The sequence below is a fragment of the Heptranchias perlo genome, chromosome 10 (assembly GCF_035084215.1).
Source record: "Heptranchias perlo isolate sHepPer1 chromosome 10, sHepPer1.hap1, whole genome shotgun sequence".
Taxonomy (NCBI): domain Eukaryota; kingdom Metazoa; phylum Chordata; class Chondrichthyes; order Hexanchiformes; family Hexanchidae; genus Heptranchias; species Heptranchias perlo.
The window spans coordinates 12,841,182-12,858,581 of NC_090334.1; the positions used below are offsets into that span (position 1 = coordinate 12,841,182).

Below are 17,400 nucleotides of genomic sequence, written 5' to 3' on the forward strand. Positions count from 1 at the left end.
ACTGTGGGCGTTGGCAGTGCTTTGCCCAAACTGGCCTCGATTTTTAGAGGGGGACAGAAAGGGTGCAGGGGAGCCCGGTAGCAGGTGACGAACCCAGTGAGATCGGGGACCTGGAGGCCCTGCCGATCTTAACGGCAGGGCTTCATTTAAATAAATATTTTCAAACTCCCTCCTGACACATGGCCAGGTTGACAGCCTGCCCGGTGGGCGGGAGTGGGCATCTGACGGCAGGAGGCCGCAGCCGGAAACCCGTGGGGATGGGCCCTGGCAATCAATGGTGGGGGGACAGGATCGAGAGAGAGGGGAGGTCTGGGCAGGATCTGGGGCGGGGGGGAGCTTTGGGCAGGATCGGGGGGGTGGGAGCTCTGGGCAGGATCGGGGCGGGGGGGAGTTCTGGGCAGGATCAGGAGGGGTGGGGTCTGGGCGGAATCGGCAGTGGTGTAGCCCTGTGCAAGCACTCCAGCCCCTCCTGGCCCACAAGGAAACCTGAAATAGAGCTTTAAAACGTCCCGTGTTGGCCCATGATCCGGCTGCTGACAGGTTTGCTTGAGGGGGAGGCCATCACTGCTCCCCCGCTCAGGCCTTCAACTAAAATTGCCGACCGGGTCCTGATGACTTCTTCCAACCTGCGGGAGTCCTGCTCGCCTACTCCAAAATTAAGATCGGGACAGGGTGGGAAGGCTGCGGGATAGGTGGGAGTAAGTGACTGGCTTTATTTTAACTGCCTCCCCCCCCCCCCCCCAGCCCGGTTTCCGTCGGGGTGGAGGGGCGCTGTTAAAATCAGGACCACTATCTCTGAACATTGGACCGATCGCAGCAAGCTAGTAAGAGGGTTGAGTTGAACTTTATTTTAAGAGAAGGCTGCTTCAGAAACTGACCTCATTTGGTGACATTTGAATGTGGGGACAGGTTGTCCTCCGCAATCCTCAAGATCACCGTCAATACCACAAACTGTAAACAGGAAGTGAGAACCCTGACCAAGGATTACCTGACACTCACACTGGAATCCACTACCACATTGGAGATGCAAAATCTATATATGCACAACCATAAGTTCCTCCCAAAACAAACTGAAAATTTAACATGGATTCTTTTGTCCTTTGTTAGCGCAATGCAATTTTATGAACGTTTCTGAGCACAATATATTATTTTTATAATCTCTTTGTAGCTGTTCAGGTTTATGGCCATTTTATACAGTGTTTGCTGGCTGTTAACACCCATCCAGTTTATCTTTGTAAGACTTTGTTACAGAAACGAGCCAATTACTGTGGTTCAGTGGTAGCACTCTCTAGCCTCTGAGTTGGAAGGTTGTGGGTTCAAGTCCCACTCCAGAGACTTGAGCACATAATCCAGGCTGATATTCCTGTGCAGTACTGAGGGAGTGCTGCATTGTCGGAGGTGCCGTCTTTCAGATGAGACATTAAACTGAGGCCCTCTCAGGTGGACGTAAAGATTCCCATGGCATTATGTTGAAGTTCTCCCTGGTGACCTGTCCAACATTTATCCCTCAACCTGTATCACTAAAATGGATTATCTCCTCACATTATCACATTACTGTTTGTGGGATCTTGCTGTGTGCAAATTGGCTGCTGTGTTTCCTACATTACAACAGTGTCAACACTTCAAAAGTACTTCACTGGCTGTGAAACGCTTTGGGAAGTCCTGAGGTAATGAAAAGCATGATATAAATGCAAGTTCTTTCTTTAATTACAACCGAAAGTTAGGAGAAGGCAACAAGCAAAGTGTAATTCTCAATTGAATATTACTTCTGGATTTAAGTGCTCCAAGTTGATCAGAGGTCAGTTACCTGAATGACCAGCCAGTTGAATCCACGAGTATCGTTTCTTGAAGGAGACCACGAATGGTGACCAGTGCACTATTGTTTTAGCTTTTCTCCAGGGTTTATTCTGCAAAAAAACAAGATGTGAGAAATTGAGGCCTCTCCTCTGTGGGAGTTCTCACTGTGATATTAGACTAAAGCACCATTCACCTGGCAAGAACATCCATGTTGGAACTTTGTATGCAGGATATGAGAAAGAGGGGAACGAGGTAGAGGAGAGGAAACAGTAGGATGAGCGAGATAGACAGCAGGAGACATTCGCTCTCCAACTCCCAAAACCCCTCCATCCGTCACAACATCTCTACTGTTGTTAACATGCAAAACAGTTCTTTCACTTCTTCTTTCAGACCAAATTAGATCTGGTGAGCAATCTGATTGTTTGAGACAGTAGGCATTAATTCATAGTCAATATCTGCCCCATCAGATTTTAATTTTGAGGTCAAGTACATGAAGGATGATGAATAAAGTTTCCTCTCCATTGCTTCCAACAACATAACTTAACTCCAATCTCAAAACAGCACACTCTACTTCACCAGAAATATTTTAGCATTTTTCAATGAGACAGTTCAGTGCCAATTGGTGGGCAGCTTTAGGTTGAGACTGCCCAAACTCAATGTACTCACAACCCTTATATTAAGAAGGAGGGAGATTTTCATCCCATTAGATTGGGCAAGATTTAAACACCAAAAGTCCCGTAGGCTTCAAATCTGGCTTTTATTGCCAATGTGTAGAAAGTTTCGGAATGGATTGCTAGGTGGAATACAATGGGGTAGCAGTTATGCTACAGTTATATAAAGCTCTGGTTAGACCCCATCTGGAGTACTGCATTCAGTTCTGGGCACCACATCTCAGGAAGGATATATTGGACTTGGAGGGGGTGGAGCGCAGATTCACCAGAATTATACCTGGCTAAAACGGTTAAATTATGAAGTCAGTCTGCATAGACTAGGCTTGTATTCCCTTGATTACAGAAGATTGAGGGGTGATCTAATTGAGATGTTTAAGATGATTAAAGGTCGATAGAGAGAAACTATTTCCTCTGGTGGGGGAGTCCAAAACAAAGGGGCATAACATTAAAATTAAAACTAAGCCATTCAGGGGTGAAGTCAGGAAGCACCTTAACACAAAGGGTAGTGGAAATCTGGAACTCACTCTCCCAAAAAGCATTTGAGGCTGGGGGTCAATTGAAAATTTCAAAACTAAGATTGATAGATTTTTGTTAGGCAAGGGTATTAAGGGATACGGGACCAAGGTGGGTAGATGGAGTTAAGATGCAGATCAGCCATGATCTAACTGAATGGCAGAACAGGCTTGAGGGGCTGAATGGCCTACTCCTGTTTCTATGTTCCTATGCGGTGGCTTCCACACGTTCTGATATTGGGTAAGGATGAGTTTCACTATCTCTTCAAAGGTCTTAAGATTATTGAATTTGTGAATCCAGATTGGAAATTTTATTCAAAATGTATACCAGTGCAAAAGACCCCATCGACCAAATACACATTATCTTAGGTTTAATGTCTCTTTGGTTCAAATCTTGCCATATACTTTCAACAATTAAAGGCCCATTTCTATCTGGTAATCAAATGTATTGGCCATGAAGTTAGCACCAGGGAATAGTCTGAATCTGTACTGAATCAGCACCATCTTTGCCACATCCTGCTCTCGGGCTTCCAATTCCACTAAAAGACAGGAACAGAGACTGCCATTTCTGGTTCTGACGAAGGGTCAGCGACCTGAAGAGTTATCTCTGTTTCTTTCTCCACAGATTCTGCCTCACTTGCTGAGTATTTCCAGCATTTTCTGTTTTTATTTCAGAGACTGCCATTTTGGCTGTTTTTCTTAGGTTACATCTTCTCTGCTTTGATGGAGAGATTGGTGAGTGACTTGGCTGTCTGCTTCTAGGAGCTACAGTTGTGTCCAGCTGTTTTTAGGGTTGTCACTAACTCAGATTAGAACAGTGACACCCCAGGCAATTGGACCATCACCAACTCTGAAAGGAGGAGTCAGGGGTCTCCGGACAATAGACTCACCAGCTCAGAAAGTAGGGGCTTCCAGACAATGGGATCATGGTCAACTCTGAAATAGCAGCCATTGGCCCTGCAAGAAATGGCACCGTCACCAACTTTGACACTGGAAGAATAGACCTCCTGGCAGTAAGGGAACCTACAACTTGCTAAAGCTGAGTTTCTGATGGCGCCAATGGACTTATTCCTTCCCCTTTAAGTCGTCTAATCTATGACCTCTACCCGTTGCGTGACTCACTGGATCTCCCTCTTTAAGAGATCTTCGTACAAGACAGCGTGTAAAATTACAACTCCACGACTACAGCTTCCAGAGAGAAGAAGTCGATCCCGGTTTGTCATAGAATCATAGAATGGTATAACCCAGAAGGAGGCCATTCGGCCCATTGTGCCTGTGCAGGCTCTTTGAAAGAGCTCTAATGATTGTCCTGTCATTAGAGATAATATTTTCTTTTTAAAAGGTGAACAGTGTGATGTCAGGGTTCAAACCCCTGGAGCCATCCCTTATATTCTTTGCAAAATGTGGCAGAACATCCTCCTGCATTACTGTGGTGATTCAGTGTGAGAGCCAAGTTAACCAGGCGTGCAGTCAGTCGCTGTTACACATGCTTGCTTTGTGCCCAGACCTCCAACGGCACCTGAGACTTGAGCTGTCAGTTTGTTTTTCTGCTATAACTTCCTCCAGACATTTTAAATGCAAATGCTGTGGTAGCTCGGTTGCTGAGCTCCACAAATGTCACTCCAAACGAAACAGGAACTCGCTTTGCGATCATTTCAGAATTAAACAGAAAAGGACTGTTTAGTTGTGAAATAGCCGCCTGATTTGCTGCTGTTGTTTTCGCTCTTTGCTGCACAAGTGCATCGAACTGAGCTCGTAGGCCTCTGCATGACTGACCACTAGTTTAATGGACAACTGCAGAGGAATCAACAACAACAGAGCCGGCTTTTCCTCACTCTACTGAACAAGCAGCAGCTATTTGCGGCCTCGCTCCACGTAATACTCACCCTGCTGAAAAAAGTGGCCATCCATCAGCTACATAATGGGCAGCCCATGTCCTACTAAATGTGCAGTAAAGAACTCCATACATCAACAACAACAACTTGCATTTATATAGCGCCTTTAACATAGTAAAACGTCCCAAGGCGCTTCACAGGAGCGATTTTCAAACAAAATTTGACACCGAGCCACATAAGGAAATATTAGGCCAGGTGACCAAAAGCTTGGTCGGAGAGGTAGGTTTTAAGGAGTGTCATAAAGGAGGAGAGAGAGGTAGAGAGGCGGAGAGGTTTAAGGAGGGAATTCCGGAGCTTGGGGCCTAGGCAGCTGAAGCACGGCCGCCAATGGTGGAGCGATTAAAATCGGGGATGTGCAAGAGGCAAGAATCAGTTACATAAACCCATACCCTGCTGAATATACAGCAACTCCCTACAGTTACACTGTCAATGACCCTCACCCCGCTGAATGAACAAAAACTCCACAAATACAGGGTGGGGTAAAAGTTTTTACCATTAATTTCCAGGGGTGGGGTTGGGAGGGGTCTGTTTATTAAAATTATTTATTATTTTACAATCCTAAATCCTGCTGAATAAACAAAAACTCCACACAATTGCACAGTAAACAATCCTAGCCCTGCTGAAAAAACAGCAATCCATACAATTACACAGTAAATAATGCTAACCCTGCTGAATAAACAGCAATTGCATACATAAACAGTAAATAATGCTGATACTGCCACTTAGATTGTTAGTGACACTTACCCTGCTGAATGAACAAAAACTCTACAAATACATGGTAGGGTAACTTTTTCGAGTAGAATTTCTGCGGAGGCTGTTTACGTCATTTCTTCAGAGTTTTTGCGGATCTTCCATCAAAGTTACAGCAGGACATTGGGAGGGTCCCATGGAAATTACTGACTTATGTTTTCATCGCTCCTGATACAGTGCCTTGCACCAAAAACATAAGAATATACCCCAGTGTGTAACCCTTAACCTATTGAATGAACAACAACTCCATACAGTTACACAGTAAACAATCCCAATCCTGCTGAATAAACACCAATTCTATACAATTACACAGTAGACAATCCTAACCCTGCTGAATAAACAAATATTCCATACAGTTACACAATAAATAACCCTAACCCTGCTGAATAAACGCCAATTCCATACAATTACACAGTAGACAATCCTAACCCTGCTGAATAAACAAATATTCCATACAGTTACACAGTAAACAATCTTAACCCTGCTGAATAAACAAATATTCCATACAGTTACACAGTAGACAATCTTAACCCTGCTGAATAAACAAATATTCCATACAGTTACACAGTAGACAATCCTAACCCTGCTGAATAAACAAATATTCCATACAGTTACACAGTAGACAATCTTAATCCTGCTGAATAAACAAATATTCCATACAGTTACACAGTAAACAATCCTAACCCTGCTGAATAAACAAATATTCCATACAGTTACACAGTAAACAATCTTAACCCTGCTGAATAAACAAATATTCCATAGTTACACAGTAAACAATCCTAATCCTGCTGAATAAGCAACAACTCCATACAGTTACATAGTGAGCTATCCTTACCCTGATGAATAAACATGAGCGAGGTTACAGTTACGCAGCGAATGTAACAATATAACTCCATAACAGGACCTGTTTTCAGCTACTCCCATGAATATAATTTATGTTTGTAATATCCTTGTCCGTTCTATATGGAAGAGACCATCCATCTCAGATATGGAGTAATGGGCCTGTCCCAAAGGGACGGATTAGCTGGATTCCCTGAATGGACATTCTATTTCTAGATAGTTCAGGTTCAAGAATTGTTGATGTGCTTATGAACATCTTTGATGGAACTAGGGTAACAGGTAAGCTGGTATCATTGCTTCTTATAGATATTTAATAAAACTCCCTTAACAGTGTAGTTCTGCTTTCGAGGGCCTACCCTCCGGATATGTGAGACTCATTGCTCTTAATTCTACATCAACATTTTAAATGTTGACAAAGAGTATTAGTTCCCACTAATTAATTTTTTTATCATCAGTTTTAAGTTTCACAATTCGTTTTCAGACAAGTAAACTCATCATTTCTCTCAAGAACTCTCATGAAGCAGTGTGAAATTGATGGCAGTGCTTATGTTAATGGTAGTGTGAGACTGGAACTCTGTTATTTACAGTGTGTAGATGGGAGTTTATGTTAATGGTAGTGTGAGACCAGAGCTCTGTGTTATACAGTGTGTAGATGGGAGTTTGTGTTAATGGTAGTGTGAGACCAGAGCTCTGTGTTATTAACAGTGTGTAGATGGGTGTTTATGTTAATGGTAGTGTGAGACTGGAGCTCTGTGTTATTAACAGTGTGTAGATGGGTGTTTATGTTAATGGTAGTGTGAGACTGGAGCTCTGTGTTATTAACAGTGTGTAGATGGGTGTTTATGTTAATGGTAGTGTGAGACCGGAGCTCTGTGTTATTAACAGTGTGTAGATGGGTGTTTATGTTAATGGTAGTGTGAGACCGGAGCTCTGTGTTATAGAAACATAGAAAATAGGAGCAAGAGTAGGCCATTTGGCCCTTCGGGCCTGCTCCACCATTCAAAATGATCATGGCTGATCGTCTAACTCAGTACCCTGTTCCCACTTTTTCCCCATATCGCTTGATCCCTTTAGCATTAAGAAATATATCTATCTCCTTCTTGAATACATCTAATGACTTAGCCTCCACTGCCTTCTGTGTTAGAGAATTCCACAGGTTCACCACCTTCTGAGTGAAGAAATTTCTCCTCATCTCGGTGCTAAATGGGATACCCCGTATCCTGAGACTGTGACCCCTGGTTCTGGACTCCCCAGCCATCGGGAACATTCTCCATGCATCTAGTCTATCTAGTCCTGTTAGAATTTTATATGTTTCGATGAGATCACCTCTCATTCTTCTAAACTCTAGTGAATATAGGCCTAGTCGACCCAATCTCTCCTCATACGTCATTCCTGCCATCCCAGGAATCAGTCTGGTAAACCTTCGTTGCACTCCCTCCATGGCAAGGACATCCTTCCTCAGATAAGGAGACCAAAACTGCACACAATACTCCAGATGTGGTCTCACCAAGGCCCTGTATAACTGCAGTAAGACATCCCTGCTCCTCTACTCAAATCCTCTTGCAATGAACGCCAACATACCATTCGCCTTCCTAACTGCTTGCTGCACCTGAATGCTCGCTTTCAGCGACTGGTGTACAAGGACACCCAGGTCTCGTTGCACCTCCCCTTTTCCCAGTCTATCACCATTCAGATAATAATCTGCCTTTCTGTTTTTACAACCAAAGTGATTAAATTTATCCACGTTATACTGTATCAGAAATGGGGATGTTCGCTGATGACTGCACAGTGTTCAGTTCCATTCGCAACCCCTCAGATAATGAAGCAGTCCGAGCCCGCATGCAGCAAGACCTGGACAACATCCAGGCTTGGGCTGATAAGTGGCAAGTAACATTCGCGCCAGATAAGTGCCAGGCAATGACCATCTCCAACAAGAGAGAGTCTAACCACCTCCCCTTGACATTCAACGGCATTACCATCGCCGAATCCCCCACCATCAACATCCTGGGGGTCACCATTGACCAGAAACTTAACTGGACCAGCCATATAAATACTGTGGCTACGAGAGCAGGTCAGAGGCTGGGTATTCTGCGGCGAGTAACTCACCTCCTGACTCCCCAAAGCCTTTCCACCATCTACAAGGCACAAGTCAGGAGTGTGATGGAATACTCTCCACTTGCCTGGATGAGTGCAGATCCAACAACACTCAAGAAGCTCGACACCATCCAAGATAAAGCAGCCCGCTTGATTGGCACCCCATCCACCACCCTAAACATTCACTCCCTTCACCACTGGCGCACTGTGGCTGCAGTGTGCACCATCCACAGGATGCACTGCAGCAACTCGCCAAGGCTTCTTCGACAGCACCTCCCAAACCCGCGACCTCTACCTCCTAGAAGGACAAGGGCAGCAGGCGCATGGGAACAACACCACCTGCACGTTCCCCTCCAAGTCACACACCATCCCGACTTGGAAATATATCGCCGTTCCTTCATTGTCGCTGGGTCAAAATCCTGGAACCCCCTTCCTAACAGCACTGTGGGAGAACCGTCAACACACGGACTGCAGCGGTTCAAGAAGGCGGCTCACCACCACCTTCTCAAGGGCAATTAGGGATGGGCAATAAATGCCGGCCTTGCCAGCGATGCCCACATCCCGTGAACGAATTTTTTAAAAAAAAATCTGCCATGTTCTTGCCCACTCACCCAACTTGTCTAAATTACATTGGAGCCTCTTTGCATCCTCCTCACAGCTCACATTCCACCCCAGCTTTGTGTCATCTGCATACTTGGAAGTGTTACATTTAGTTCCCTCATCCAAATCATTGATATATATTGTGAATAGCTGGGGTCCAAGCACTGATCCCTGCGGTACCCCACTAGTCACTGCCTGCCACCCAGAAAAAGGCCCCTTTTATTCCTACTCTCTGTTTCCTGTCTGTCAACCAATTCTCAATCCATGCCAGTATATTCCCCTCAATCCCATGTGCTTTAATTTTGCACACTAACCTCTTGTGTGGGACCTAATCAAAAGCCTTCTGAAAATCCAAATACACCACATCCACTAGTTACATCCTCAAAAAACTCCAGTAGATTTGTTAACATAATCCAAGAACGAAAGACTTGCATTTATATAGCACTTTTCATGGCTTCAGAATATCCCAAAGCACTTTACAACTATGAAGTATGGTCACTATTGTAATGTAGGCAACCCGGTAGCCAATTTCCGCACAGCAAGATCCCAAGTACACCAAGTGATAAAGACCAGATTATCTGTTTTTTTAGTGATATTGGTTGAGGGATAATTATTTTGCCAGGACATCGGGGAGAACTCCCCTGCTCTTCTTCGAAATATTGCTGTGGGATCATTTACATCCACCTTAGAGGGCAGAGAGGCCTTGGTTTAACATCTCATCCAAAAGACGGCACCTCCGACATTGCAGCACTCCCTCAGTACAGCACTGGGAGTGTCAGCCTAGATTACATGCTCAAGTCTCTAGAGTGGGACTTCTGACTCAGAGGTGAGAGTGCTACTGACTGAACCACGGCTGACACCACAATCTGGCTGAAATCAGGTCCCAGAGCTGTGAGGTTCACCTGTACCCTCACTCCATTTCCAGGTCAATACCATTGTCTGGGTTCAGCAGGCCCAGTTTAACTTCTGACTCAGGCCTTGACTCTGAGAGAGCACTGAAGTGAGTGGGACCAGCTAGATTTTATTTTATTCACTCTCAGGATGTGGGTGTCGCTGGCAATGCCAGCATTCACTGCCCATCTCTAGTTGTCCTGAGAAGGCGATGGTGAGTCTTTTTCTTGAACCACCGTAATGGCTTTCAAGGCCGTGGGCAATTAACTTCAGAGGGCAGTTAAGAGTCAACCACGTTGGTGTAACACTGGAGTCAGACTGGGTAAGGACGGCAGGTTTCCTTCCCTAAAGTACATTAGTGAACCAGTTGGGTTTTTACGATAATCCGTCAGCTTCATGGTCACTTTTACTGATACCAGCTTTTTATTTCCAGATTTTTAAAAACTGAATTCAAATTCTCAAAATGCCATGGTGGGATTTGAACTCACATTCTTCAGATTATTAGTCCGGTTATTGCCCAGCGTGGAATTGAACTATACAGACCAAGAAGCTGCCAGGTTCGATCTCTAGTGTATACTGCATCAGACGGGTTAGAGTTCGAGGTCCTATAATTTGTCTCAGTGAGTCTTGTCAGGGCAAAAGAAAATTAGCCAGAGCTCTCGCTCCTGATTTCTATCTGGTGACCCCCTGATGGCAAAGAGCACCCTTGTAGACAGGTTAGGACAGAGTTGGCATCGCCACAGTTCAACAGCTGGTCAATACTTACCATCTAGCCTCACACCACTTAGACAAGGTACCTGAAAGTACTGGCACCTCTGACATTGCACCGTAGCATGAGTCAGGAAAGAAAGAGGAAAAACAGCAGAAAAGTAATTTTTCTTTGTATATTGGCAGATTTCTTTCCCCTGTTGTGTATACTTGCCGCTTGCTTCTCTTCCTGCCGGCACGCAGCTGCTGCACACAGTGTGGAGATCACAGTTTCCAGCATGATCTTGCTGTGGTTCTTGAGGGAACTTTTTATAAAGTTCCGCTGACTGCAGCTCCTCCCTTTCTTGTGAGACAACCCACCCTGCACAGCCTCGAGCACAAAACACCTGCAGCTAGGCACAAGGGCTGTGGCCTTTAAATATTTTGCTTAATGTGTTTGTAAGGAAACACAAACCCGCCATTGTGTGGTTAGCTTTCTCGCTAAGCAGAAAAATGTCTGAAATTGTATTTCATAAAATGACATAGAATTACATCGTTACAGCACAGCAACAGGCCAGTTGGCCCAACTGGTCCATGTCAGTGTTTATGCTCCACACGAGCCTCCTCCCAGCCTTCTCCATCTAACCCGATCAGCATATCCTTCTATTCTTTTCTCCCTCATGTGTTTATCTAGCTTCCCCTTAAATGGATCAATGCAATTCGCCTCAAATACTCCTTGTGGTAGCGAGTTCCAAATTCTCACCACTCTCTGCATAAAGAAGTTTCTCCTGAATTCCCAATTGGATTTATTAGTGACTATCTTATCTTTATGGCCCCTAGTTTTGGTCTCACCCATGAGTGGAAACATCCTCTTTATGTCTAATTCATTTCGATATCAAAATTTACATTTTGAAATATTTGCCCAAACATACTGGGTACAACAGCAATGACACATTTATATAGTGTCTTTAACATAGGAAAACATCCCAAGGTGCTTCACAGGAGCATAATCAGACAAAAATTGACACTGACTCAAAGAAGGAGACATTCGGACAGATGACCAAAAGCTTGGTCAATGAGGTAAGTTTTAAGGAGTGTCTTAAAGGAGAGAGGCGGAGAAGTTTAGGGAGGGAATTCCAGAGCTTAGGACCTAGACGGCTGAAGGCACGGCCGACAATGGTGGGGCAAAGGAAGCTGAATTTGCTCAAGAGGCCAGAGTTGGAGGAACGCAGAATTCTCAGAGGGTTGTAGGGCTGGAGGAGGTTACAGAGACAGGGAGGTGGATTGGGTAGTGTAGTATGTTTGGATATTTATATTGGTGGGTGCTTAATTCATGAGTTTCCACAAACACCACCTTTTTTCATTCTATAACACTCAGGCCTGAATTTCTACAACTTTTTCAATTGCTACAAGTAAAAGCTTCACTTCGATGCATTTATAACAACACAGATTAAGGGCAATATGATCAAGGTGTTTAAAATTGTGAAAGGGTGGGACAGGGTAGATAGAAGCAGACTGCTTCCAGTAGTCGTGGGGTCTAGAACAAGGGGCCATAGATACAGGATTAAATGTAAGAGATTTAGAACAGAGAGCAGGAGAAACTTCTTCACACAGAGTTGTGAGGCTGTGGAATTCATTTCCAGAGTCAGTGGGTGAGGCAGAAACTAGGTCAACATTGAAGATTAGATTGGATAGGTGGGTGAAGGAAAAGGGGTTGAAGGGATACGGGAACAGGGCAGGTAAATGTAATGAGGACTATCTGCTCAACACTGACCTGGACTGGTTGGGTCGAATGGCCTGTTTCCATGGTGTAACTTCTATGCATTTCGCAGTTCTGTTGATGTGTCAATGCAAAACTGCACCAGGAGTCCCTCTTCTCAGCAGTGTATATACACTGGGAGTCCAGTGTCTACTACTCAACAGAGTACATTAACTGACAGCCTTGTACTCACTCATGTGAATGGACTGAGAACTTAAGTATTGAGCACAGTTTATGAATTGAGAGTCTAGCACTCAACAGCACATGTAAGCTGAGAGTTTAGCACTCAACATGGAACATGGGTTGACAACTTAATACTAAACAGACCACATGGAACAACAACCTGTTACTCAAAATAATATATAGCCTAGTATTCAACAGTAAACATCAACTAGGAGCCTCGTACCAACAGAATATGTCGATTGAGGGCTTAGTGCTCAACACCATACATGGATTGAAAGTCTAATGCTCAATATGGCACATGAGTGGTTGAGGCGAATAACAAAGATGCATTTAAGGGGAAGCTAGATAAGTACATGATAGAGAAATGAATAGCAGGGTAAGCTGATGGGGTTAGATAAAGCAAGGTGGGAGGAGGCTCGTGTGGAGCATAAATACCAGCATAGACCAAGTGGGCCGAATGGCCTTCTGCTGTGCTGTAAATTCTATGTCATTCTATGAAGTGAGCGACTAGTACTAGTATATGATCTGACGGTCTAGCACTCAACAGCATTCCTGTTATGAATTCTACACTCAGCTGTATATCTAGACTGAGAATCCCCAACCGTGTCAATCAACTGAGAATCGACTGCCTAAAAGTGACCAAGAGTATGAGTTGAGACTATACAGTGCGATTAACTAAGTGTTGAAAGTGCAGTGATCTCATCGAGTTCTTTGTTTACTGTAACTATGGCCAATGGTACTGATATCTCCACTCTCCCAAACTGCCAAATCGAGTATTCAGCTGACCCCTGATACAGTGAAAGCCCTGGTGTGTGCAGAGTTTCACTTTGCTCTTTGCTCCTGCAGTACTCCCTTTTGTTATAAGCTGGATGAGCTGGTGGTGAAGGATGGAATACTAGAGCCTGGTCTTCAGTTGCTTCCAAGCCTCTATTCACAGAGCTCCACACTACACACACCACACCCTAGGTAAGCTCTCATATAAAAAGGATACAAGAGACTCCCCAGTGACACACACCACCTGAATACAATGAACACTAATTAATATAAATCACATGATACAATTAACACCTTTTCTGAGGAAATTTGCAGCCAGACCTCCTCTTCGCCTTTATAACTGCGCACAAAAGGGGTTTCTGCCAGGATTCGTAGAATCATACAGCACAGAAGGCGGCCATTTGGCCCATCGTGTACGTGCCGGCTCTTTGAAAGAGCTATCCAATTAGTTCCACTCCCCCCACTCTTTCCCCATCTCCTTTTCAACTATATCCAATTCCCTTTTGAAAGTTACAATTGAATCTACTTCCACCTCCCTTTCACGCAGTGAATAACAACTTGCTGCGTAAAAAAATTCTCCTCATCTCCCCTCTGGTTCTATCGGCAATGATCTTAAATCTGTGTCCTCTGGTTACCGACCCTCCTACCACTGGAAACAATTTCTCCCTATTTACTCTATCAAAACCCTCATAATTTTGAATACCTCTAATAAATCTTCCCTTAACCTTCTCTGGTCTAAGGAGAACAACCCCAGCTTCTCCAGTCTCTCCACATAATTGAAGTCCCTCATCCCTGGTACCATTCTAGTAAATCTCCTCTGCATCCTCTCCAGGGCCTTGAAATCCTTCCTAAAGTGTGGTGCCTAGAATTGGTCACAATACTCCAGCTGAGGCCTAACCAGTGATTTATAAAGGTTTAGCATAGCTTCCTTGTTTTTGTGCTCTATGCACTATTTATAAAGCCCAGGATCCCGTATGATTTTTTAACAGCCTTATCAACTTGTCCTGACACTTTCAAAGATTTGTGTATGTGAATCTCAGTGAAGCTCCAGTGAAGTTAACAACTATAACAACTTGCATTTATATAATGCCTTTAGCATAGTAAAATATCCCAAGGCGCTTCGCGGGAGCGATTATCAAACAAAATTTGACACTGAGCCTCATAAGGAGATATTAGGACAGGTGACCAAAAGCTTGGTCAAAAAGGTAGGTTTTAAGGAGTGTCTTAAAGGAGAGAGAGGTAGAGAGGCGGAGAGGTTTAGAGAGGGAATTCTAGAACTTAGGGCCTAGGCAGCTGAAAGCACAGCCGCCAATGGTGGAGCGAAGGAAATCGGGGATGCGCAAGAGTCCAGAATTGGAGGAGCGTAGAGATCTCAGAGGGTTGTAGGGCTGGAGGAGGTTACAGAGATAGGGAGGAGTGAGTCCATGGAGGGATTTGAACACGAGGATGAGAATTTTAAAATTGAGGCGTTGCAGGACCGGGAGCCAATGTAGATCAGCGAGCACAGAGGTGATGGTCGAACAGAACTTGGTGCGAGTCAGGATATGGGCAGCAGAGTTTTGGATGAGTTCAAGTTTAGGGAGGGTGGAAGGTGGGAGACGGAGTGGGAGCAGCTCCGAGGAAATTCCCAGCCGTGGTGTCGCTCGTGGATGCCCTCCACAGTTGCTGACATCACCACAAGCACTCAGTGTTGAATACCTATTTGTCAATTCAACATTTTCTGCGCATTTCTGTTCTGATTTCCTGTCTCCTCTTTCCACACTTCCTCACTAACTTTCTCTGCCTGCGAGGTGACCACTTTCTGAAATGTGATTTCCAAGAAACCCTTCAGCCTCCCTTGTGTGACAGAGTGATCCCCGGTTGTTCCTGAAACTCAGAAACTTGGAGCAATGCGAGGCATGTTCCCGCACACTCAGTCGCAGACTCAGGAAGCATCCAGGGCCTCTCACTTCTCATCATAGGCTTCAGCTGTTGCCCCCCCCCAGCCCGAACTATGTTCTCTTAAAAGTTTAATTAAAACTAAACAAAACCCTGATTAAACCCCTCAAATATAATCACTAACTATAAAAAATTTCAAAACTTACAATTCAAAATAAAATTATGTATTATTTCTTTATCCCCTTCAATCTGTCTCTCGCTGTCTCTGATCCCTCAGTGAGTCTGAGATCCCTCAGTGAGTCTCTGTCTCTGATCCCTCAGTGAGTCTAAGATCCCTCAGTGAATCTCTGTCTCTAATCCCTCAGTGAGTCTCTAATCCCTCAGTGAGTCTGAGATCCCTCAGTGAGTCTCTGTCTCTAATCCCTCAGTGAGTCTCTGATCCCTCAGTGAGTCTGAGATCCCTCAGTGAGTCTCTGTCTCTAATCCCTCAGTGAGTCTCTGATCCCTCAGTGAGTCTGAGATCCCTCAGTGAGTCTCTGTCTCTAATCCCTCAGTGAGTCTCTAATCCCTCAGTGAGTCTGAGATCCCTCAGTGAGTCTCTGTCTCTAATCCCTCAGTGAGTCTCTGATCCCTCAGTGAGTCTGAGATCCCTCAGTGAGTCTCTGATCCCTCAGTGAGTCTCTGATCCCTCAGTGAGTCTCTGATCCCTCAGTGAGTCTGAGATCCCTCAGTGAGTCTCTGTCTCTGATCCCTCAGTGAGTCTCTGTCTCTGATCCCTCAGTGAATCTCTCCCTCTGTCTCCGATTTTTCAGTCAGTCTCTCTCTTTGTCTCTGATCTTTCAGTGACGTCAATATCAAGAATTAGGAAGGACGCAGGGCAGAACATTTTTTGGACCCAAGGTAACGGATTTGTGGACTAAGGGAGAAGGGCAATGAATCAGACAGCTTAAATGGGTTAGCAGGCGATGAGATCGAATTCTGGAGAGAGGAGTGATAGAGGCAAATGGTGAGATGGCAGATAGGTGAGGGTGGTCTATGAGAAACAGACAGCTTTGTTGGGTGCTGATGGTCAATTCCTGTTGCTAAAACTTACTTTGTCCTAAAGTCGAAAGTCGGTGTTCAATGAGTTAATGATTCATTCCATCAGGCCCTGGAGGTACCAGGTGGTAACTGAAGGTGGGGATGGGCTCTTGCATCCTCTGTGTAAAGAGACAAGTGGCTCTGCTTCTCCTATAGGCTTATCTGCACAGTGCAGTTTAACATCAGTTGTGGGGGAGTTACTGGGATGTATCATCAGGGACAGAGTGACTGAGCATTTGAACAAGTATAAGCTGATTAAAGAGAGTCAACAGTGATTTGTGAAGGGTGGGTCATGCCTGACTAATCTGGTGGAATCTTTTGAGGAGGTCATTAACAAGGTGAACAGGGGGAGTGTCTATGAATGTTGTCTATATGGACTTTCAGAAGGCATTTGATAAGGTTCTGCACAAGAGATTGTCCCTCAACCTTCTATATTCAAGGGAATACAACAACCCAAGTTTATGCAAGTTTAACCCTTTAAGCCCTGGTACCATTTTGGTAAATCTGCGTTGTACCCCCTCCAAGGCCTGCCTGAGGTGCGGTGCCCATAATTGCTCGCAATACTCCAGACTGAGTCTAACCAAGGCTCTATACAACTGAAGCATCACTTCCTCAGTTTTGTATTCCAACCCCCTTAAGATAACGTCCAACATTCCATGACCATTTTTGATTACCTATTGTGCCTATCCACCATCTTTTAGTGATTGGAGTACATGGACACTTAAATATCTTTGTTCTTCCACAGTTTCTGATAGCAGCGAACCCTGTCAGGAGTAGAGTCAACATGCAATAAGTGTAAGAAGAGGATCAGGAAGGGCTCAAAGAAGACGGTGAGAATGCAGTTGCCAGGGTCCTGAAGAAGACAAATCTGACAACTTTTGCTGGCGAACCATCTCAATTGAACTTTGAAGTTTCCCCAGCATCAGAGTTCATGCATCATGTCTCCAATAAATCAATGCACCAACTCCTCATGCATCACCTCGCTCACC

The 17,400-nt window shown here is 44.6% G+C and overlaps 1 protein-coding gene across 1 annotated transcript in view; it reads right to left on the bottom strand.

Annotated features, from left to right (window-relative positions):
* Nucleotides 1-17,400, bottom strand: part of itpka (inositol-trisphosphate 3-kinase A) — an 87,635-nt gene that overhangs the window by 48,785 nt on the left and 21,450 nt on the right. The window contains exon 2 of the mRNA XM_067991237.1: nucleotides 1,808-1,907. Within this exon, the coding sequence (XP_067847338.1) occupies nucleotides 1,808-1,907 (100 nt within the window). The remainder of the gene's footprint in view (nucleotides 1-1,807; nucleotides 1,908-17,400) is intronic.